The sequence below is a fragment of the Apodemus sylvaticus genome, chromosome 17, assembly GCF_947179515.1.
Source record: "Apodemus sylvaticus chromosome 17, mApoSyl1.1, whole genome shotgun sequence".
NCBI lineage: Eukaryota > Metazoa > Chordata > Mammalia > Rodentia > Muridae > Apodemus > Apodemus sylvaticus.
In genome coordinates this window covers 52,921,101-52,944,936 of record NC_067488.1, presented here as the reverse complement: position 1 = coordinate 52,944,936, position 23,836 = coordinate 52,921,101, and the positions used below count along the sequence as shown (strand labels likewise).

At 50.7% G+C, this 23,836-nt stretch overlaps 1 protein-coding gene across 5 annotated transcripts; it reads right to left on the bottom strand.

Moving 5' to 3' along the window:
- Window positions 1–1,421: 1,421 nt before the first annotated feature.
- Parvg (parvin gamma) lies at window positions 1,422–23,241 on the bottom strand. 5 transcript variants are annotated; one of them, XM_052160745.1, is made up of 15 exons: window positions 22,856–23,241; window positions 20,764–20,842; window positions 20,439–20,534; window positions 19,050–19,114; window positions 18,424–18,526; window positions 17,166–17,306; window positions 16,133–16,248; window positions 14,730–14,785; window positions 14,332–14,354; window positions 12,571–12,629; window positions 12,315–12,383; window positions 10,916–10,981; window positions 8,719–8,820; window positions 3,728–3,800; window positions 1,422–3,321 (listed from the first exon to the last, which is right to left on the bottom strand). In XM_052160745.1, the coding sequence occupies exons 3-15, from the start codon at window positions 20,515–20,517 to the stop codon at window positions 3,212–3,214; spliced, it is 1,062 nt and encodes a 353-aa protein (XP_052016705.1). In that variant the 5' UTR covers window positions 20,518–20,534; window positions 20,764–20,842; window positions 22,856–23,241; the 3' UTR covers window positions 1,422–3,211. The 5 variants fall into 5 exon arrangements, with proteins under 5 accessions (XP_052016705.1, XP_052016704.1, XP_052016703.1 ...); XM_052160744.1 differs by lacking the exon at window positions 20,764–20,842 and having other exon boundaries at window positions 22,856–23,240; XM_052160743.1 differs by lacking the exons at window positions 10,916–10,981; window positions 22,856–23,241.
- Window positions 23,242–23,836: the final 595 nt, after the last annotated feature.

The following is a 23,836-nucleotide window of genomic DNA, read 5'->3' as shown; positions in this document are numbered from 1 at the left end:
GGCTTGGACTGGCTCATTTCACCAGCAGAGAAAGACCTTATTGCATTTCTCAGTATCTTAGAAAACAAAACATAGACTCACTGTGTGAATGAGCCATGTCAGCCTTGTGTATTCAGCTCAGGAGGTGATAGGAAGTATTCACACGAAGACTTGAACATGCACAGCAGTCTGAGAACCATGAACAGCAATCCCTGCAGACTACATAAAAACCAGAGGATCGAGAGCCCTCAAGCTTCGGAGGCAGCGAACACACGGATGGGTGATTGCACCCACTGAGGGGGCCCTGTCTTCTGCAAGCAGAAGGATGGGTTGTAGGGTCACTGTGGAGACAGCAGAATTACATCAGGGAAAAAAACCCACACTGCTACTGTAAATATTATTTGGAGGTTTCTACCCCACATTAGATCACTTAGTTCCCAAATAAAAGACATCAAGCCTTTATATTTATAATAAGTCTTAAAGCATCAGAACTGGGCAGGTGTCAACCCTCTGGGATATTTTGTGATCTTTCCTGTCACTAACCCTGATGTGTTCCTGTCACTAACCCTTGCGTGTTCCGCCTGGCCACTCTACTCTGACAGGCCAGCTCTCATGGCCGTGTGCTCATGATCCACTTACCCATGGTGCCTTCTTCCTTCTTCTCTTCCCTCTCCTTGGGGGTCTCTGCCCCAAACCCCCAGCAGGGGAACCAAAGGGCCACCTACCTCTCTTCTGCCCAGCCACAGGCCACAGGCATCTTTAGTCATCCAGCAGTTTTAAATTAAGGAGCAGAGTTTGCACAACAAAAGCTGGTAACCGTGAGAATTCACTTGAGGCAACTGGCTTGGCATACAGAACTTGGCATTGCAATACCTACCAGCAGAGCCAACCTCATTCAGCACCGTGAGGAAGGTCACTTGCTCTCTGATACGCTTTCTTTTTTTAAAAAAATATTTTTATTTTCTATATTCTTTGTTTACATTCCAAATGATTTCCCCTTTCCCGGATCCCCCCTCCCCATATGTCCCATAAACCTTCTTCTCTCCATCCCTTCTCCAATCACCTCCCTCCTTTTTCTCTGTCCTTATTTTCCCTTCCCATGCTAGATCAATACTTTCCAGGATCAGGACCCTCTCCATACTTCTTCATGGGAGTCATTTGTTATGCAATTTGTGCCTTGGGTATTCAGGGCTTCTGGGCTAATTAATATCCACTTATCAGAGATTGCATTCCATGTATATTCTTTTGTGATTGGGTTACCTCACTTAGGATGATATTTTCCAGATCAAACCATTTGCCTAAAAATTTTGTGAATTCATTGTTTCTAACTGCTGAGTAGTATTCCATTGTGTAAATATACCACATTTTCTGTATCCATTCCTCCTTTGAGGGGCATCTGGGTTCTTTCCAGCTTCTGGCTATTATAAATAAGGCTATGAACATAATGGAGCATGTGTCTTTATTGCATGCCAGGGAACCCTTTGGGTATATATGCCCAGGAGAGGTATAGCAGGGTCCTCTGGAAGTCTCATGTCCAGTTTTCTGAGGAACCTCCAGACTGATTTCCACTCTGATGCGCTTTCTAAAAGATGCAGAAAAGGCAGCAACAGAAAGCGGATCTCCACTTCTTTCTAAGGCCAGGCCTCTAATGAGCAGGACAGCAGGTGGCCGGGTGTTTTAGGCTTTGAACCTTCTGGTTAGAGGGAGGTGACTGCATCTGTTTGTTGACTGCCATTAAGTCGTGCCTTTAAACTGGTAAATGTTATTTATTCCTCAATAAAGTTACAAAGGGATTCTCCTTATGATTTGAATCTCCTATCAGACAGGAGGTGAGGACTTGGAGGGATCAAGAGGGCAAGGAAGCAGGGAAGCAGGGAAACAGGAGGTGAGGGTGGACTCCGGCTTTGACCTGCCAAGTCTCTAGTAACTCAGCAGAGGGGTTCAGCTGTTACCATGGCTGGGGATGCTCCAGAGAGGAGATGAAGCACAAAGGAAGGTCTCTGTGGAAGGATTACCTGAGCCGGAGGGGATAGCTGGACCCCAGCTACTGTGGGGCTGCCCCTGATATGGAAGATGACGAGTCCCAGAGGCAGCAGGACAGAAGAGATATCTGACAGGTGCCTAAGACTTATGAGTGCCCTGCCTAGGGCCAAAGGGACAAGTGGACTGGAGCTGGGGAGAGAGAAGTCCCAGGCCTCCTCACATCAGACACCAGAGCCCCAGGTCACCTAGATCTACCTACTGTCATTGTAGGGGTGGCCTGCCCTGCCTAGACTCTGCTCCAAAGTCCCCCAAAGGCAAAGCTGTTTGGCTATACACCCCCAAACCTAGAAGACTTTCCTCACAGGGAACTGGAGTTGGGCAAGCAGGGAGAAGTCCAGAGGAGTAAGAACTAGACCAACCTCCCTACAGCCCTGCACCCCTGAATCCCTACAGCCCTGCACCCCTGAATCCCTACACCCCTATGTCTCTGTGCCCCTGAACCCCATGCCTTGCATTTCCCCTGACAGCTTCTCCTCCGGCCTGGACCCAGCTCAGTGCTCCAGCTGTTTCTCTTTGCAGAAGACACTAAGTCTCCCAGGACAGAATACAGACCAGAGGTAACCTGAATCCAAGAACCAACTCCAGGTTCTCTTCCCTGGGGCTCAGGGCTAAGCTCAGGACTGCAGCTGTAGGGATAGCCTGGCCAGGGTTCTCTGACAAGAACCAGAATTCATTTTTCCCACATGGAGCTCTGGTCTTTGGGTAATGGTCCTCGGTTCATCACCCCAAGTGGGAGGTAGATGACCAGGAACTACGTATACAGAGACCATGGCCTGAGATCATCAGCCTTGACCCCAAAGAGCCTCTGGCTGGGGATGATCAGCTTTGCGGAGTCTGAGAAGCCACTAACTACCAAGGTATAGCCGTAGTAGACAGATTGGAGGCTGATGAGAGCTATTCTAGCCTGGGAACCAAACTCTTATTTACCACAATCAAAGGCTAGCCCAGGACTCCACGGGCATGCGGAGCCGCCCTCCCCTACATAAATACAATTCATACAGATGTCAAAATACATGAAGCAAAGTAGGGGTGGGCATGAATTAGGTTCCCATCTAGTGGGGTAAGCAAGACAGGTGTGGAAGGGAAGCATGCCACAAACCCACAGTCACGAGGTTGGCACGGGAGATCTGGGACTGCTGGGTCCTCCAGAGGTGGCAGCACCTCCTACAGTGTAGGGAGGTAGAACCGACTAGTTTGGGGTACCATGATGTGCTCTGTTGCCCTCCACCCTCAGTGAATGCTTCCGGAATAGGCCATAAAGTATCCGCAGTGTGCTCTTGACATCCTTGTTCACAATATCTGTGGGCAGAGGGAGAGAGGCAGCCTGTTAGGACAGGACAGGGAGGAGCATTTGTCCTCAGGGATGCGGGAGGATTCATGCTACAAGAAAAATCTCCTGCAAATGGGGACAAGGAACTCAAGACCCAGTGCCAAACAAATGACATAGATTGGTGTGTCTGGGCTTCCCCACCCCCCGACAGTGATTGGGTGCTCTGAACACTCATCCTGAGGGACTTCAGTCCCTGTTGCAGGCATGGTGACCACAGCATCCCTCCTAGGACACCTAGGAAATAGTATCTCTTTACGGACCAGCAAACAGGGAACACACACACACCCGCTAACAATGTTTGCCTCTCCACTTTCCACAACTGTGCTCAGTCACACTGGAGCCAGGTCCTCCAGGCAAGGGGAGCTGTGCACTCACCTTCAGGGTTGACAGGATAGCTTAACAGGCCTTCATCCTTGAGAAGCTCCAGGGCGAGGGTGACATTGTGCAGCTATGATGATAAAGCCAATCGGATGTCAGACAATGGAGACCCTGGGGCCAGGCACGAGGCCCTTCCTATCACCAATGGCATCTCTCTTTGTCCATCCATGGTTTGAATCCCCAAACTACAGCAGCCATCACAGGGCACCCAGCCATCTCCACCTATGCCCTGCAAGTGGAGAGCTCCGTCCTTCACACAGAGGCCCTCATCAGCACCGCCCTTAGCAGATACTGGACATGCGCGGTCAAGAAGACATCTCATTGAAAGAGCCTCACTGAGAGGTTGGGAGGGACTTTGGTGGAGATGACACCCTGCATGCAGAGCCTGTCAGGTGAGGTAACCAGGGCTTGTAGGTGGTAGAGTCCCCTTAGAAAGTGGAAAGCACTCCGTCTCTGCTTGGAGGGCCTCAGAGGAGCAGAGCAGATATAGAACAGACGAGGCCAGGCAAGGGCCTTGATGCAAAACAAGAGCATTGGAAAGATGGGTCTCTGGCCCACAGCTCTCCGAAGGCCAGGCATCCTCAGTAAGGTCCAGGCCAAAGGGGAAGTAGTTTGAGTGAATGCCCACTAGAGCACACAGCTCAGTCCTCTTCCATGTTCCCAAGTCCCTCCCTGAGGAATCTCCTGGGAAGGGGGACTTCCCATTATTGACACTTTCTCCTCAGGAGTGTGGCTTGCGGGCTGCCTGGGAGTAAGTAACAGTAAGAGGGGAGTCTGGCCCCTGCTCTGCTGTGCACACTCTTGACAAGCCACTATCTCCAAAGAGTGACCCAGGGTATCGAGGGAGAGGGGATCGGTGGCCAATTAGTTTTGCAGTCTTAGGTCCTTCACTGCAGAACCTCTCGGAGCCTTGAATACACCCTCACATGGCAAAAGCTTCAAGGGTATTTATATTTCCCTGAAGCCACAGACTCCATTTGTCACAACACCCCATGTGGTCAGTTTTGAGAAATCCTTCATTTACACACTTCCGGGGGAGGGGCTGCAGGGTCTCCCACACCTACTCTACTGCTATGTGTCCAGACCTAGATCTACTTTTAATTTGAGGCAGGGTCTCACTGAGTTATCCAAACTGGGTTTGACCTCACTCTGGACCCCAGGCTAGCCCCAAACTTGCGATCCTTCTGCCTCAGCCTCTCAAACGGTTGGAGTTGCAAGCTTACACCAACCATCAGGTCTACTCCGCAGTTCCCTCCGCTGGCTCCCTCCTCTCCGGGCTTTGAGCTAAGCGATTACCATGTTCTCCTCACTTATTTATATACAGAGGGGAGTGTGTGCCACAGCATGCGTGTGGAGGTTGGAAGACAACTTACGGGAGTCTGTTCTCTTTCCACCACACGGTTCTGAGGATCAAACTCACTGGGGGTCAACAGGCTTGCCGGCAGCTACACTGAGCCATCTGCCCATCAACTCTCATAATTTAAAAATACTTGTTGACCCTCAACTGTGGGCAGGCCATGCACAAAGCCCAGAATCACACTAGCACCTGCTCTCAGAGAGTCCACACTGAAGGACGTGTGTGAGTGACTGGGAGAAAATGGGGCTCCCCTTAGCATACCCTTCCTCCTTGAAGCTCATAAGATCTGGTCAGGCTCCTGATAAGTGATAGGCCTCCCTTACCCCTAACCCCCATCCTCTATGCTCACCCCCCACCCCACCCCCATCCCCCACCTGTCCTTTGCTTCTGAGCAATTTGAGATGATGGAGAGAGAGCTCGACACTCTGTGGAGCCAAGGAAGGTCAGGACCCAAGACATGCTTTCTCACCTTCCTGAGAGAGAAAATTGAACGTGGGAGGAGCCCAGCCAGAGCTTCCTGCCTCTTGCGCTTTGGTTCCTATAGAGCAAATGGCCGCCTCTCTCCCCGTCGCTAACTTCACTCTAAATTGGATGCTAGCTCCCTTGTATCTACACTGCAATCAAACACCACCCGACAAAAAACGTCAGTCCTGGGAGGCTGCTCTAAAGAGAAGCACCGGAGTCCAGCCTCCAGCTAAGGGCCTGTGGCTCTGGTCGGCCATGTTCCGCTCTGAATCTCTTCCACGAGCCCCAACCCCCTCTTTTGAGCTCTGAGCTAATGTTATGTTTCTGCATCAATTCCCACGCAGAGTGGGAAGAGGTTCTAATGATTCCCAAGTTAGCTGTGCCGAGAGCCTTGGACCTGTGTCTGGCCTGGCCTGGATGGGGGTGTTGAGACATGGCAAGCACAGGCCTTGTGTCCCAGGAAGTCTGGCTGCTGAGTGACATGGGATGGGCCCATGCTTCTGAGCCTGGCATCCTATGGTGCCTGCCTCCCTCCTCAGACTTATCTGATGGTTCATCCCTGATGTCCCGCTGGATGGATGCAGGTTTGTCCCACACTGTGAACCTCCCACAGGTTCCCCCTGCTCCTAGGCAGGACTCAGGGATGGATTACCCCTGAGGTCACTTGTATCCATGACCTGTGTGGTCCCAGGGGAGCCTGTCAGACTTCCAAGGACTCAGTCTTGCTCTGTGTAAAGTGGGGACACAGTTCATTCTAGTTCTTCATAAGAAAGGTCTGGGGAGGTCAGACCTGGGAGGGCAATGCCAAGGGAGCTGGGCAAAACTTCATAGAGGCCTGCTAAGTGCCAGGGGACCTCTAAGAAAACAAGAATGGGGCAGAGCTGGTAGCTATAGAAACATCTAGACAGCAACACTAGGGCAGGTAAGGTCAAGATGACCAAGGCTGAGCTCTGGGGACTAGTAGGGACCTTGTAATAGGACAAGACAGGCAGAGGATACAGCAGACAGAGCAAAAGAGTCTTGGAAGAAGGGCCTGACTAGGGGTGTAGAGGACCGAGCCTGCAGGTGACACATTTGGGGACAGGCGTCCTAACTGGGTATTACTTCAGGAAGAAAGGTCAATACCTAAAAAAATATATATATATAAACTTGTAGTCCCAGGCCGTGTAGTCCCAGGCAGGCCACCAACTATCTCACCTCTGTCACCCCTCTCAATGGGTGCCTGAAGATTGGAAGATTACAGTAGCCCCAGAAAGCGCAGGGCAGGGGACCAGGGATATGCACCCCTCCAAGTCTTATCCCCATTGGCTCTCCATAGAAATGCTTGCTGTTTAGTCCCCACATAACCTGGCAGTGGGCAGGGCAGGGCTGGCAACCCATTTCAGAGACAAGAAGCCTGAGACCAGCAGGAGAGAACCTAGGCTGAGCCCCAGGAGAATAGATTCCTTCTCTTGCTAGGGTTCTTTTCAAAAGGTGGTGGGAGTTTTCTCCCTAGGCAGAACACCTCTGAAAATGACTCTTCAGGGAATACCCTGGACCATAACCCAAAGGATATGAAAGAAAAGCTTGGACCCAGGGCCCAGTGGGCAGAGAAGAAGGGTGTGGCTCCATGGGCAGCAGTGTACAGGTGCATGGTGCATATTCAAGGCGAGCACACCCTGGCACTCCTCAGCTCCCTGGCCTGGCACTCCTCATCCTTCTTCCTGGGGTCTAACTTCGCTGCCTGCCTGGACTAGAGGCATGGCTTTTGGCAGCTCTTGGATTCAGGTTACATAAGAAATGCCTTGTCTACCAAACCTGCTCTGTCCAGTCCTTGTAGCCCTCGTGAACCACAGACCGTTCCCCCAAAGCATTCTTGAGCCTCTGCTGAGTCTGCTCCCTCACATTAAGACATCCTCCATCTTCCTCAATTCTGTAAAACAAACTGCAACAAGTACTGTTCTCTTGCGACTCTGCCCAGCACACCAGAAGCCAGTGCCTTGCCTTGATGCCCTGGAAGGCCACTATCCCAGGAAAACAGCTGGTAGAGACGAGGATCTTGAAAGCCAGAGTTGTGAGGGACTGTCCTGTGTCCTGGACATCATGGCATGGCACTAAGCAGACCCTTGGGGAGTGGGGAGTCCAGTGCACAGGTGGGTGAGTGGGTGGCTAGGTGAGTTGTGGGAAGCAGATGGGTAGATATGTGGACAGACAGGCAGGTGAATGAGTAGATAGATAGATAGATGTGTAGAAAAATGGATGGGTGGGTGGGTGGATGGATGGATGGATGGACAGATAGGCAGATGATGGATGTATGGATGGATGTGTGGATGGATGGACAAACAGAAGGACAGACAGATGATGGATGGATGGGTAGATGGATGGATGGATAGGTGGATGATGGATGGATAGATGGATGGATGAAGAGAGGGATGACTGGGTACGTGGATGGATGGGTGGATATATGGGTGGATGGACTGATGATGGATGGGTGGGTAGATGGATGGATGGATGGCTGTATACATGCTGGGTGGATGGATGGATGGATGGATGGGCAAAAGGACAGACAGATGATGGATGGATGGGTGGATGAGTGGGTGGAGGGTGGATGATGGATAGATGGATGAATAGGTGGATGGATGAATAGAGGGATGACTGGGTACGAGGATGGATGGGTAGGTAGATGGGTGGATGGACTGATAATGGATGGGTGGGTAAATGGAGGAATGGATGGATGGATGAATGCATGATGGATGGATAGATGGATGGTTAGATGGATGGATGGATGGTTGGATGTATGGATGGTTGGATGCATGGATGGATATGTCAATGGATGAGTAGATAGATGTATATGGGATGTATAAATAGGTATGTAGATGTTGCATGAGTGAATGAGTAGATCAACTGGTAGGTAGATAGTTAGGTGGGTGGTGTCAATGGATGCATGGATAGATAAATGAATGGATGGACACATGGATGGATGGATGAGTGGGTGGGTGACTGAGTGGGTCAATGGGTGGATTGATGGGTAAATGGGTGCAAGGATGGATGAGTATACAGGCATATCAACAAACTTTCTTTCTACTTTCCTCATTACTTAGGACTGAATAAAGAATGTCAGGCCAAGGTCATAAATCTGTTTACACCCCACCCCCAAATGCCATGGAGGTAGACCATGGAAGCTTACCATTTCTGTGGGAGAGCTGGGAGTAAGGTAGAATTCCTTCAGATGTAAGAAGAAGCCTTCCAGCTGTCCAATCAGCAGGAGCAAGATGACACCATCTGCAAACTGCAGGTGTTGTGTTTCAGTCTGTTATCCCCACAGCACACTGCACACACCGGTGCCCCAGTCAGAGCCTTGTTTTGGACATTTTATGGGGTAGGTCCTGGCTAGAGGAAGTAGATTACTGGGGTACAGTAGTTTAGTGGCTACAGTTTCCCTGGATTCTTACTGCTGGGCTCTTGGCTTCCTGTCCATCACAGTGTGAACAGCTGTCACCCACCAAACACCCCTGTCCCCATGGTATTCTGCCCAAGCAAAGGGACCAAACACGAACCTGTGAGAGAAACCCTTCCTCCTTGTCTTAGGCACTTGTCACAATGCCATATAAGGAACTAACAAGAGAAATGAACCAGGGCTGTGGTGTGGGGGACGCTGACATTGGACAGGTTCCACTCTGCCTCTCACATGCTGTGTGAGCTGAAAGAAGTCGTGCCACCTCTCCGAGCCTCACTCTCCTTCTGAGAAGTGGGGTTGGCATTCCCAGCTGCAGGGGTTACCAACAGCTGTGTGAAGCAGTTGTAGGTTGCCTGGCTCTCAGAATACATTCAATTAAAAAGCCTGTTTCCAAACGTACTATGGAATAGCCTCATGTTCTCTGTCTCTCTCTGTCTCTCTGTCTCTGTCTCTCTGTCTTTCTCTCTCTGTCTTTCTCTCTCTCTCTCTCTGTCTCTCTCTCTCTCGTGTGTGTGTGTGTGTGTGTGTGTGTGTGTGTGTGTTCATGTATGGGCAGGTATGTGTGTATGTGTGGAAACCGGTGCACATCTATGCAGGTACACTCAGAAGCCAAAGGACAACTTAGGGCATTATTCCTATTTGGAGGTGGGAAGAACAATCTCTCACTGGCTTAGAACTTACCAAGTAGGCTAGCCTGGCTGTCCTGAAAGCCCCAGGGATCCTCCTTTCTCTGCCTCCCTAGTACTGGGGTTAAAAATATGTACCAGGGTCTGGAGCGATGGCTCAACGGTTAAGGCCACTCTGAGTTCTCACACAGAACTTGGGTTTAGTTCCCAGCACTCACACGGCAGCTCACGACCATGTATAACTCCAGTTCCAGGGAGACTGACCCCTTCTTCTGGCCCCTGGTAATCAAGCACACATGTTGCACATACAGGCTTGCAGGCAAGCACTTAGACATATAAAAAAGACACGTGTGCCACCACAGCCTGGGATTCTGACTTGTCAGGAAAGCACTACACCCGCTGAGGCATCTTCCACCACCACCCCCATTGTGTCTATTTTTAAATGACAAGTTATTCCACGGACTTCAGACACATTTGTGAAAACAGAGTTAGGATAAAACCCTCCCATCAGGAAAGGGAAAGAAGAATACACGGGCCCATTAATATTTCCGTCTGTTCTGTCTGCGCAGTCTGAGATAACGCTGCAGTGTGCACGTCAAATGCTAATGTAATCCGGCTGGATCTCTTTGCTTCGGAAAGATGCTGTGCTGTCTTTAATGGAATTTCCCTGATTAAGTCTGTTCTGATGTTATTAGTTTGGGCCTGGAAGTGCCTCTGCTGCTGTCCCCAAAACGTAGCTGGGAAACCTAATTCCAAGACCTCCTCTACCACCCAACATGCCTACCATCCTTACTCACATACTGTTTCACTGAAGAAGAGAAGGATGCTGGGCGTGGACTGCAAGCCTGAGCTGTCGTGCTGTGTCTACCCACAGAAAATGCAGTCAGAGATGGGTGCGTTGCTCAGGGAAAGCCACAGTGAGTCAGATGGCATGAATGTTACTAAATAGCAACGCCCCAACACACGCTCGCAATCCTATGAGGTAGAATTGCCCCTGCTTTATAAATCAAGGAGCCTTAAATTCAGAGAAGTCCAATAAATCACCCAAGGTCACACAGCCAACGGGGATATACCCTCAGAGCCCAAGGGCACAGAGCAGCAGGCACAAGATGAAAATGTATATGCATATGGCTCTGAAGTCTGCGGGTTCACCCCACCATGTTGCCAGAGCGCTCACAAAGCTCACGTGGCCACCTACTATGTGCAGTTGCAATGAGCATTGTCTTAGTCAGGATTTCTATTCCTGCACAAACATCATGATCAAGAAGCAAGTTGGGGAGGAAAGGGTTTTCTCAGCTTACACTTCCACACAGCTGTTCATCACCAAAGGAACTGGACTGGAACTCAAGCAGGTCAGGAAGCAGGAGCTGATGCAGAAGCCATGAGGGGATGTTTCTTACTGGCTTGCTCAGCCTGCTCTCTTATAGAACCCAAGCCTACCAGCCCAGGGATGGCACCACCCACAAGAGGTCCTCCCTCCTTGATCACTAATTGAGAAAATGCCCCACAGCTGGATCTCATGGAGGCACTTCCCCAACTGAAGCTCCTTTCCTTGTGATAATTCCAGTCTGTGTCAAGTTGACACACAAAACCAGCCAGTACAGAGTGTATACTTGGGCCCCAATTGTCTCTGTCCAAATCCTAGGGCCACCACTTCATTGATGTGTGACCTTTGGTAAGTTACCTAACATCTCTGTGTCTTAATAGTGTCATCTATTGAGTGGGGTTTTATGACTTCTCACATAGGGGATTGGGGAGGGAGGGGGTGCAGAGCTGATGGCAGAGAATATTTTGCTCCAGACTGAGCAGTTACTAAGCACTTTGCTGCTTGACTCCAAACTCAGGAATATGTGGCCTGGCCCTCTGTAATCTGGTTCTGCACAGGCCTTGAGTCATGGCTGATACCCACAGTCCAAGAAGGCCTCTGCCCAGGGTCCATCAGACCCTGTCACCGCCCTGTCTGGCCCAGGCAATGTCAGATCTCTGCATTTCTGTCACCTTGTGTTGTAGGAACACTAGAGACGGAGAATCTCTATGAAGGTCATGGCTAGGTGAGGGGCTTTGGATCTGCAGGGTTCTGCTCCTACCTTAGGACAATTGAGTTTGTGTTGTCCCCATGGGTTAAGCTCTAAGGGCTCTGGGTGGTGACAAAGCCCACCGATGGCAGGGCTGTGCTAGGAAATGGCCCCACCATGAATCTCACTGCTACATCTAATAAACATAATTGCAGGGGAGGCCCCTCACTACAGTGGTAGAATGTCCTAAAGCAATAGTTCTCAACCTGTGGGACATAACCCCCATGGGGGTTGCCTATCAGATATCCTGCATTTCAGATCATTTAGATTATAATTTATAAGTAGCAAAATCACAATTATGAAGAAGCAATGAAATGATTTTAGGGTTCGGGGTCACCACAACATGAAGAACTGTATTAAGGGTCGCAGTGTTGGGAAGGCTGAGACCTAGAGTATCCCAGAAAGACTGCAGTAGAGATGGCTCCCCCTTCACGGCTTCCCAGAGCCCCTTGCCCAGGGTCTCCAGGTGTTCCCTCTAGCAACGCTGCCTGCCAGCAGCACACCCCACTAGAGAGGGCCCTGAGATCTCTGTGTGACAGCTCACATCCAGTCACAGGAGTGAATCCCTGGAGCTCACGAGCCCTCGGGTCTCCATCCCCGCATGGAGACCCAGAAGTGTCCCTACCTGGGTGTCCAGACTCTGCACAGACAGGCCCAGGCGCTCTAGCTTCTGGTTGACAAAGCTCACAATGGCCTAAGACAGAAGAGCAAGTGTCTCAGAACCACTCGGGACCCTCATGCCTCCTTCCAACCCGGAGTGACAGAAGGCCTCCTCCATCCCCCAGCACCCAGCAGACATGGGGAGAAACTTGTGCCTTCCCCCATCACCCTGAGACACAGGCAGGTGGGCGTTGGGGGTGGGAAGCTTTGATCTGCCCTACCTCTTTGACTGCGTTCACTTTCTCTGGAGCCAGCTTAAATAATTCATCAAAGGCGTCCTCTGCAGACCAGAGTGATAAACAGCTCATTACCACGCTGTTATCTTTGCGCCAAACAGAATGTTTTCACACAAAAGTTTCTCAGAACAACCAGTCCCGTGGGAGCTACAGCTAGACCTTCTGGTTCCTGAATGAGACGGGCCTGGGTTTGGGACACACCACTTCCCTCTCTGTGTTTCAGCTTCTTCATCTTAAACATCTGGTCAATGATGCCTGCCAGGCTGGGTCACCTTAGAGATCAAAGTGGGGGATGGACACATCTAAATGGCTGCAGTGGGATACAGGGGTGGGGGTGAGGGTGGGAAGATAGAGGGATGGATGGTTGGGCATATATGTATATGTGTATGTGTATGTGTATGAGTATGAGTATGTGTATGTGTATGTGTGTGTGTGTATGAGTATGTGTATGTGTATGTGTATGTGTATGTGTATGTGTATGTGTATGTGTATGTGTATATGTACATATATATGGTTGGGTGTGTGTATGTGTGCATGTGCATGTATGAATGATAGGTGAAGATACATACATCATACATACATATAAATGATGGATATGTGTTGTGGGTGGGAATATGTGTATTTATGAATGGACAGATGGTTAAGTGGTTGGGTACTTAGTACTATTTCTATGGGGACAGATCCATGGTCCACACAGCAAGGGCAGAACGGTGGTGATGGTGAATGCCACCAGCCCCCCTCACTCATAGCTCTGTAAGTCTGAGTAGGCAGGTGCTGTAACCTGTCTGTGTCTGTGCCTCAGTTCCCCCACTCTTAAGCTGGAGGTGAGGCTAAAGGAGGTAATCTGTGAGCGTACTCGACACATGTGGCACTCGCAATGGTATGTGTGCACTACCATGGCTGCTACCGGTGTGACAAGCAGTTCACCAGTTGGTACACTGACCAGATGTTACTCATTTCATTTATCTCTTCCTCAGTTGGTTGATCAAGTCAACTATTCACCTACATATTATTCATTACAACCCCTTCTTCTGATTATCTATTAATCTACCCATCCACTGATCTTTCTACGATCCATCCATCCACCCATGTATACACCTATACAACCATCCATGCATTCATTATGTATCATCCATTCACCCATGCATCCAGATATACATCTATTTAACCATCTCTCCATCTATCTCGCCATCCACCCATCCATCTATTTATACACACATACATCCGGCTATTTATCTAGCCAGCCATTTATCCATCCATCCAGTTATATGTTTACCTGACAAGTTATCCATCCATCCACTCATAAATATACATACACCCATCATACAAGCATATTCACCATTCATACATATGTGAGTATATATTCATTTTCATACATGCACACATACACACAACCTAACCATCTATACATTCATCCATCTATACAAAACCAGTCAGATATATACCTACCCAAGTATCCATCCCTCTATCTACCCATCCACACATCCCATTGCAGTCACCGAGATGCGTGCCCATCCCCCACTCGGACCTGTAGAATGACCCAGGCTGGTAGGCATCATTCACCAGGTGTTTGAGATGAGGACATAACACCAAGTAGCGAAAGGCCAAGCAAACAGAAGGAAGGACAAATTCATGAACAGATCCTGTCACAGAAAAGTAACATAACAGTGGAATGGGGCCCTCCATCACAGATGCTTCGACCCCCATCAGAAGGAAAAGGTTTCCTTCAGTCACTAAATTACTCACGTGAAGGCTGGTCCTTGTGCGAGCTAGAGGAGAAATTGCGGGAGACAGAAAAGCAATCAAAGTTAGCAAAAAATCCGCAGCCCTCTCATCGCCTAAGGTAACGAGCTTGGCACCAGCAGGTGGCAAGGAGATGGGCTCGTTTTCCTGGGCAATCAAGGCAGGGGAGGCACAGACACACACACACACACACACACACAGGTGGAAAGCAAGGCTAAGAGGCTGGCAGCCTTGCCCTGCACGCACACACCGCACAACACTTGGACAGTGTGTAGCTGAGGATGCCTAGGCTGGGGGTCCCCGCTGCCTGCTCGGGGCTGAAGGTCAGCAGGCAAATGGAGGGCGTCCCTGGCCCAGCTCCCCCTGCACCCACACCCAGCCAAGGCCCTGCCCGTCCTCACTTGCATTCTGTGAGCTGCTCCACCTGCTTGTCCGACTTCAGGCCCGTCTTGGTGCTCTACAACAGGGAAAGGGGAACTGTGTGACCCCGAGAGTCCCAGAACCCAGTCCACAGGGCCAGAGCACAGGAAAGGGATCTGGTATGGTCTGCTTTGTCCCCACCATGGATGCTGCCGTGAGGCAGCTTCACCGTCCATTTTCTCTGTGATCATTGGACCTATGAAGATAGCACTATGGATGCCTCATTTCTAAGACACCCTAGATTCCTCTGTGTGCGTGCATGTGTGTGTCTCTGTGTGTGTGTGTGTGTGTGTGAATGAATATGTGTTGATATGAATGAATGGACAAATTAATGGTCACCTCTGATTTTTTTCCATTTATTGTTTCGTGTATATGTGCATGTGTGCACACACGTATGTGTACACACATGCCACATTTGACATATGAAGGTCACAGACAAGTTTCAGGAGTCAGTTCTCTCTTTCTCCCATGACAGTCTTAGGGATTGAACTCGGGTTGTCTGGCTTGATAGCAAACACCCTTATATCTACCAGGCTTACCTCTGATTTACAGAAGTTTGAGAAAACCATGAAAAGACTCAATACTGAACTTTCAGTAAAGGCTTGGGAAAGGTGGGAATGGGTTTGACCAGGCCCAGCTGAACACAGCTGCGTGTACAAGGTGAGTAGAAGGAACACAGACAAACATATACACACATATTCACACATACATGCACATACATGCACACACATACACATGCACACACATACATACATGCACTTATGCACATACATACATACATACATACATGTACATGTATATATACAAATGTACACATACATGCATGCATGAATATGTATGCATATACAGTATATACATGCATATATACATATACATACATACATATATACACATATACACACATTCACACACATATACACAGATATATATGCATGCACTCATATATACATGCATACATATATACACATATATACACATACAAACATATGCACACACATGTACACACATGCGTGTACACACACCATAGAACACAAGCTATCATTGCCAGAGAACAAAGGTTATTCAGAAGAGGAGACAAGATGTGGTCATGGGTGACAGATAAAAGGTATTTCCTGAGGGTGACCATGGAGAGATGGTTATCTATGCCCCAGGAACTACGGTGGCACACTGACCTCCCTACTGTGCACCCATTCCTGCCTCTGCCAGGCAGAGCTGGCTATCGGCCAATACCCTCCCCTTCCCTTCCTGGGTCTCTGCCAGCCCAGCCCCCAACTGCTGTCCTCACAGCCCTCTGGAGTCACTCCCACACAATGGCCCTATGTAGACACAGTGGCATGGAGCAATATTGTCAGTTGGCAGGCCCCATCCCCCACCCAGCAAATACCTCAATGTGGATGACTTCCACCTGGACGTTGTCTGGGAGGGGCAGGTCTGGCTGGAAGCGTTTGGCCAGGGCCACCAGGAGATGCAGGGTGGCCAGCAGGTCCTTGTTGAAGATGGCTAGAGAGGAGAGGACAGAGAGTCAGAGCTGAGGGGCCACCGACACCTGTAACCACCCTCAGAACTGTCCTGTGTAGGCCACTGTGGTCAGAACAGAATCGGTGTGTGTGTGTGTGTGTGTGTGTGTGTGAGTCTGTGTGAGTCTGTGTGTGTCTCTGTGTGTATCTGTGTGTGCCTGTGTGTCTGTGTCTCTGTTCCGTGTGTGTATCTCTGTCTCTCTCTGTTCTCTGTGTATGTGTGTGTGTGTGTGTGTGTATGTGTGTGTATGTGTCTGGGTCTCTCTCTGTCTCTGTCTCTCTCTCTCTGTTCTCTCTCTGTGTGTGTCTGTGTGTCTCTGTCTTTCTGTTCTCTGTGTATGGGTCTCTCTCTGTCTCTCTCTCTGTTCTCTCTGTGTGTGTCTGTGTGTCTTTCTCTCTGTCTCTCTCTATTCTCTGTATGTGTGTGTATCTGTGTCTCTCTCTGTTCTCTGTGTATGTGTGTGTATCTCTGTGTGTGTGTGTGTGTGTGTGTATGTGTGTGTCTGAGGGGTGGGTTGGAGTCATATCCACATGGCACATTCATTTGTTAGCAGGCAGAAAGTGAATGAAGCTGGTCTGACTTCCATTCAGGATGAGAAGTGTGTGTGGTGTGTGTTTAGACTCAGCAGTGGCTGTGTCTCTGGGAAGTCATTGTCCTTGTGCTACATGGGCTGCAGTGATGCCCCCAGGACCATGCGTGTAGGCCAGTTTCTCTTCCACCAGACGCCTGGCTTCATGTCTATCTGTGTTTCTTCTAGGTGCTGCCCGAGGCCCCTGCGTCCTTTCCAGCCACAGATGGTTCGTACGCAGATGAGTGTGTCATTTATCAGTTAAGTGAGAAATCAGTGGAGCCGGCCCCCACCCCGCCGCCCACCCCGGGCCTGGCTCAGCCCCACTTACTCTCCACACCCCACTTGGCCTGCTGCTCTTCGACCTGCAGACTCTGGTTGACAGCCTCCAGGACGACCCCTAACTTGCGCCTCTGGCTGGCCGAGGTCAGAGAGATTTCCTCCACTTCCAGCTTGAGCGATGACAGCTTCTCTGAGAGGGAAAGGACAGTCAGGGCCAGGAAGTGGGCCCAGCAGCTGTTGTGGGGACTGTCTATGAGCATAATCCCGGGCAGCATGGAGTACATGGAGCTATGGGTGTATGGTGCTGAGCCCTGGGCAAGCCCAGAAGCTTCAATCAAACATACTCATCATCCAAGGAACCCCCATCCACATAAGAAATGGGGGTTCCAACAGGGGACCTGGACCATGCATGTGGGCAGGCTGTAGCCCTCTGAGCCATCCTCTCTGTCCCACCTCCCCTTGTCCATTCTGCCCACACCTCAGTCTCTGCCCTATGGTGGCCATGACATTCCCACAGGGCAACATGGCCAAGTCGTTAACACCACACTCCTAGCCCACTATGCCAACCCCTACTTTCTCCACTGAGACCTGGGCATACATATCATTCTGTGTCTAGGAGCCTTGCGCTCACCCACAGCCAGGTAGAAGAATGAATAGTAGTGAACTGTTCGGAAAGCTGACAGCGCCCGCTCCCTGAGAAGTACCCAGAAGCCTCCATGGAGCCTCTCAGCTAAGCTCTATACAATTGTAACTAGGGCAGGCTTTGAAAATATGCTTCTGGGCCCTACTGCTACCAGGACCCCTCTCCTTACATAAGATGTCTACAGACCAGAAATGGATAGGAAAACAGCCAGAGGCAGGAAAGTGGCCTGACTTTGGATATCACTTCCAGGCATACCGGGGCCACCCTGGCTTCTGCCTCTGGAATGTCTCACCCAAGATATCCTGGGTCCTTCCAGCAGCACAGGACACTGTAAGGTCAGAGGCAGTCGGTGCCCCAGCTCCTAGAACTATCAGACACTCCTTAAATGCTGGTGAAGCCACAGTACCGCAGAAGTCAGTGGCAGCACAGACAGTAGCCACTGGCTGGATCCACAGCTCTGCCCTGCCATGTCAGGGTGTGGGCGGAGTCTCTACCACCGCAGCCCTACAATCTAGAGAGCCATGGGGGGTTCCCTTCCTCCAGGGCTGTGGTGGTGCAGGAAGCTACTTGTGAGGCCAAGGAAGGCACACTTGGCCTTAAAGTCCCGGAAGCAGTTGCTTAGGAAACATGAATGCAGTGGGGTGGGGCCCAGGCTGCGGCTTACGGAACAGGTGGTGCAGAATGAGCCCATCAAACATGTCCTCCTCCAGGCTGCGGACCACAATGTGCTCTGGGAGGAGTGTGGCGTTGATCCATTCCATCAGCACCTACTGATCACAAGGGACAGCTGACAGAATTAAGAATCCCCTGGCCAGGTCAGCAACTCCTACCCACTCTTCAAGGTCTAGTCAAGCCATAGCTCTTCCAGAAGGTTCTCCCTGGTCTCCCCAGTCATTTGGAACCTGCTCTGAGCTCTTAAAGACCGCTCCCCCACCCCAGCCCCAGATGTCCCAGACACCTGCCTGAGCCCTGAGGAGCTATCATCTTGGTATGTGAGGTTTCCGTACCTGGGAGTCGCCATCGCTGTTTAGCAAACATCTAAACCTGGAGGCATGACTGGGGAATTGGGTGACAGCAAGAGCTGCCAATGGACACTTGGTTACAAAGCCTAGGCTGCCTCCAGTAGAGGGCTGGAGAAACATAGAGGTTTCCAGACGAAAGAAGGGGTGTGTTGTTGGAATGGAGAGGAGTGGTGTTGGGGTGGGGTGTGGACAGGAGTGTGGTATCTATAAGTCAGGGGCACCAAACCCGGCTCCAGAGACATCAGGACTGGGGATGGTGGTGGCATACCTTCTGCAGTTCTTCAAACTTGGGGTTCCTCTTGGAAATGGGTGACAGATATTTCTTCTTTCCTCCTAGAAGCAGAGGTGGGGATGACATGTGTGAGAACCCTGAAGGCCCTTGGCAGTTATCTCCCTTCAGGTCTCCCACCAATCCCAGGGCCCTGGTAGAGCCTAGCCCTGCCTCTCATCCACATTTCCTCATGAGCACTTCACACTGGGAATGTACCCTTAAACTCAAAGGTCACCCCTTACCCTGAAAGTCATAAGTCAGATATGTAGCACCTTTTAGAAACCCTGCCTACCCACCTAGGGTGAAAAACAGCCTAAGAGAGCAAGGGGCATGCTAGGCTGAGGTAGGTATCACCTATGCTGCCAAGCACCTCTTGCCAGGGTGTATCACTGAGGGCCCCCTGTGCCCACTTTGGCTTGGTCATTCCTTTCCCTGAGGCCTTGGTCATCAGGGTCCCCACATTTTAAATCTGTAGAACCAACAAAGCACCAGGCCCAGAGGGACTTTTTTGGGTCAGCTGATTTCAATGAACATGAAGAAACTGAGACAGGGCATGGAGATTACTTGCTCAAGCTCAGAAAATATAACCTACTCTGTGACCCGCTAGATGTGCAATCTCCCAAAGCCCAGAAGCACACCCATTCCTGATGGGAGAAGACACAGAACACTGCAGTCATGTGCTGCTGGCCTAGGGTCAGCTCTGATAACACAAGTGAGTTAATGGAGGAATATGGAGGGAAGGAAGGAAAAGGGGAGGGATCAATGTGTGGATGGCTGTGTGGATGAAGGGATGGATGGTTCATGGATGAGTGAGTGGACAAGATGAGTAGAGAATAGAAGGTGGATGGTGGATGGATGATGGGTGGATGGTGGATGGATGATAGATAGAAGATGGATGGATGGATAATGAATGGATGGTGGATGGATGGATGATAAATGGATGGGTGGATGGATGATGAATGAATGGGTGGATGGATGATGAATGGATGGATAGGTGGGTGGATGGATAGATGGATGGATGGATGACAGATGGATGAATGATGTATGGTAGATGGATGGATGGGTAGATGGTGGATGGGTAGATGGTGGATGGAAGAATGGTAGATGAATAGATGGTGGACGGATGGGTGGGTAGATGGTGGATGGATGGATGGTAGATGGATGGATGGATGGATGATAGGTGAATGGATGGATGAATGGGTGGTACGTAGATGGATGGATTATGGATGGATAGTTAATGGATGGATGGATGGATGGATGGATGGATAGATGGATGGATGGATGAATACATGGGTGGTCACCAGATACAGCCTTCTCATTCTAGTGAGCTGATCACACATTCCTCCCTCCCCTGATCCAACAACTCTGTCCCACTAGAACCAGCACCTCGTGGAAGCTCTTCTTCTGTAGGCTGAGCTACCTCCTTTGGGAGTTGCAACAGGTCGTAGAGGAATTCAGACTCCATCTTCTTCCTTGCCTTCCCTGGAAGAGACAGGAGAGTTCATTACTGTCCCCAAAGCCAAGACTCACCATTCTTTCATTCAGACTGGGAGAGATGGAGGATGGGAGCGTGACTCTGAGTGGGCAAGACACTGAGGGCCGACCAAGTGTGAGGAGTGAGGCCTGAAGCCAGCCAAGCCTTGAAGGGTAGACTTGCTACCCGGCTATGATGATTCATCCTGATTTTCGCCTTGGCAGGATCTAGACTCACCTGATAAGCAAGGCTCTGGGCAATGCCTAGATTCTCTCAGTCTAAGAAGAAAATCACCGTCCCATAGCCTGGTCCTGGGCTGAATGAAAATGGAGAAAGCAAGCTAAGAAGCCTCATTTGTCTCTCCTCTTCCCGATGCAGTTTGACCATCAACCTCCTGATCCCTCTGAAGGGGCCTGTGCCTTCAAAGTGGGAGCTAAAGAAAGCCTCCCCTTCTTAAGTCCCTGTTGTCAGGATAGTTTCTCATGGCAGCAAGGAGAGTTAATAATGCATAGGCTGAGGGCACAGTCTGAGCAAAGACTTGGTAAGCAAGCAAGTTCCTGTCAGCCAGGCACAGGGAAGCCTACTCTCTACCCATGGCCAGGAGCCCCACCCCTTTCTCTACATCCAGGTCAGAACCCCAGTTCCCACAGAGCATCAGACAAGTGTGGGAAGGGAGCTCTGGGCTAATCTGTGTGAGGGTAAGCACCCACCAGTAGGGTGGAGTGGCCGCCCACCTCTTCAGGGTCCCTGAATCCAAGACGGGTAAAAGCAGACCAGACTCTCCCAGATGCAGATGGGGTGTACCAGGCTAAAGGCCAAAGCCACCCAGACATGTTCCCCCATTCCGTGCTGGTTTGGCATACAGAGGGAGCCTGGACCCTCTGGCCTCCAGTTTTGAAGGAGGTTTTCTCCGACTGTCTTGGCACCCCCAGACTTGGGGTGTAGTCTGTCAGGGATTTTGCTCATGAAGCCCAGAGCACATGCTCCTTGTGAAAGACCAGCAGTCCCTGGGGCTGGTGAGATAGCAGCTCAGCGGTTGGGAGCGCTGACTGCTCGGTCGGAGGTCATGAGTTCGGATCCCAGCAGCCTCATGGTGGCTCACAACCATCCATAATGAGAAACAAAAACAAAAAACAAAAAACAAACAACAACAACAACAACAAAACCCAAGAGGGAGAAGGAAAGGGGAAACAAAAAGAACCAGCCGTCTCTCCTCATCCTCATGATAGGCACTGTCAGGAAGGAGACCAGAAGTGTGTCATGTCTTCCCCACCCCCGCCCCAGCCTCATGATGAGCAGTGCCAGGCCTGAAACTGAGACCAGCAGTCCCATCTCACCCCACCTCCCCATCCCCACAGCCAGCCTCATGACGAGTGGTGTCAGGCCTGCCCATACCCAGAAAGGATCGGATTCAGAAGCTAAGGGACCCCTTCTGGTTCCCTAACCTACTTCTGGTTCTTCCGCCCACTTCCCCTCTGGAAGTTTCATTTGCTGCATGACCACCGTTGACCCTTCCCTCATGGCCCCCCCGTTCAGCCTCTGCATGAGCCTGGGATTCCCAGGCTGGCTCAGATATTTGAGGTCTGGGGTCAAAACAGAAGAAATTAAGACAAGGAACCTGAGTTGTGCTGAGGAAGAGGCACTGGGAGGGCCTGAGAGCCACTATTCTCCAACTGGCTACAGTCTGACAACCTTAGTCCTACCAGGAAACCAGGAGCGGAAAGGACAGAGCCCCTGGGAATGAGTTCCAAACCCCACAAACTGAACAAGAGAAAGGAGAGCTGGGCTGGGGTGGGGAGCCTGGGCCCCAGCCAGCTCCTCCCACTCAGGCTGGGTGACTATAGGCTAGCATGCTCTCTCTTTGGCCCTGATGCAACTTTACAGAGAGAGGGTAGACCCGGTGTCCAGACAAGTGCACACAGACCTGAAACTGCCTCTGGTGACCAGTCCCAGGTGGGTCCCTTCCCTGCCACATACGGCAGTTTCTTCACTGTGGGGAGCGGTAGCTTTCTCTCACACAGTGAAGCTCTGGGGGCCCTGGTCTGAAAACTGCCCATCTGGCTGTGGGGGAGATAGTCAGAGCTTTCCTGTGGGGATGGGTCTCAGAGCTCCTCAGTAAGATGATGCGATGGCCTCAGCAACATAACAGGACTCGGGGTTCCCCTTTGGCAGAGCCCCTTACTGTGAGGTCCCAGCTGAGATGTGCCTCTGGGCCCCTATTTAAGGAACCTCTCCACCTTCCTCTCTGAGATCCACTAGCCGGCATATGAACAGGTAGAAGATTCTAATAGCTCGGGCATCCCACAGGCCAAGCATTAGATACACTCACCTGCTGCTTTTCAAACCGGGAAATGGAGCCCACTAGCTCAGAGGGTGACCAGGTTCTCAGCCGAGACAGGTTCCGCGTCCGTCCGTCCGGAGGTGGGGGAAGGCAGGGTTTGTATTCACTTCCTCTGCCACTCTGGTGGCTCCAGACAGCTTCCTCCTCTACGTTGCTGGTGAGCAAGGTACCCCAGATCCACTGAGAGACCGCCAGAACCCCAGCCCTTGCCCTGCCCCTCGTCTTCCAAGGCTCTGTGGTATCTTGGAGTCTCTCAGTACTTCCCTCCCGGCTCCTGCCTCTCCACGTCTGAGCAATCGCTGTCTGAGCAAAACCACAGAGGATAGGGCCCAACAGCAAACTATGAGCTCTCCACTGCCTTTGTTCTCATGGTGTCCAACCTGCACCTCTGGTTCCCTGTGTGACACTCCAACCAAGCTTGCTTGCTTGTTTGCTTGACTGACTGACTGACTGACTGACTGACTGACTGTAAGACAGTCTCATGTAGCCCAGGCTAACCTCAAACTCACCAAGCTGAGGTGGACCTTCAACTCCTGATTCTCCCACCTCTGTCTCTTACATGCCTGGGTTACAGGCAGGAGCCACCACACCCAGCCAACAGCTCCTAAATAAAAGCCAGTCTACAGGTCTCAGTCCGAGTCTCTGCACCCATAAGCAGTTCAATCCCCGGCCCCTCATAAACCAGGTAGCTGACATGGGTAACCCAGCTCTCAGAAGCTGGAGGCAGGAGGATCAGGAGTTCAAGGCAGGGCTGGAGAGAGGCTCAGCAGTTAAGAGCACTGACTGCTCTTCTGAAGGTCCTGAGTTCAAATCCCAGCAACCACATGGTGGCTCACAACCATCCGTAGTGAGATCTGATGCACTCTTGTGGTGTGTCTGAAGACAACTACAGTGTACTCACATATAATAAATAAATCTTAAAAAAAAAAAAAAAGGAAGTTCAAGGCAAGCCTAGGCTTCAAGAGTATG

Excerpts from the sequence above, each read along its gene's own strand:
- Parvg (XM_052160745.1), bottom strand. The coding sequence starts at position 20,517 with ATGGAGTCTGAATTCCTCTACGACCTGTTGCAACTCCCAAAGGAGGTA. Across the intron at positions 17,307-18,423 it reads CATTCTGCACCACCTGTTCC|AGAAGCTGTCATCGCTCAAG; the intron begins GTAAGCCGCAGC and ends TTTCCCTCTCAG. Across the intron at positions 12,630-14,331 it reads GCACAAGGACCAGCCTTCAC|AGGACGCCTTTGATGAATTA; the intron begins GTGAGTAATTTA and ends TCTGGTCTGCAG.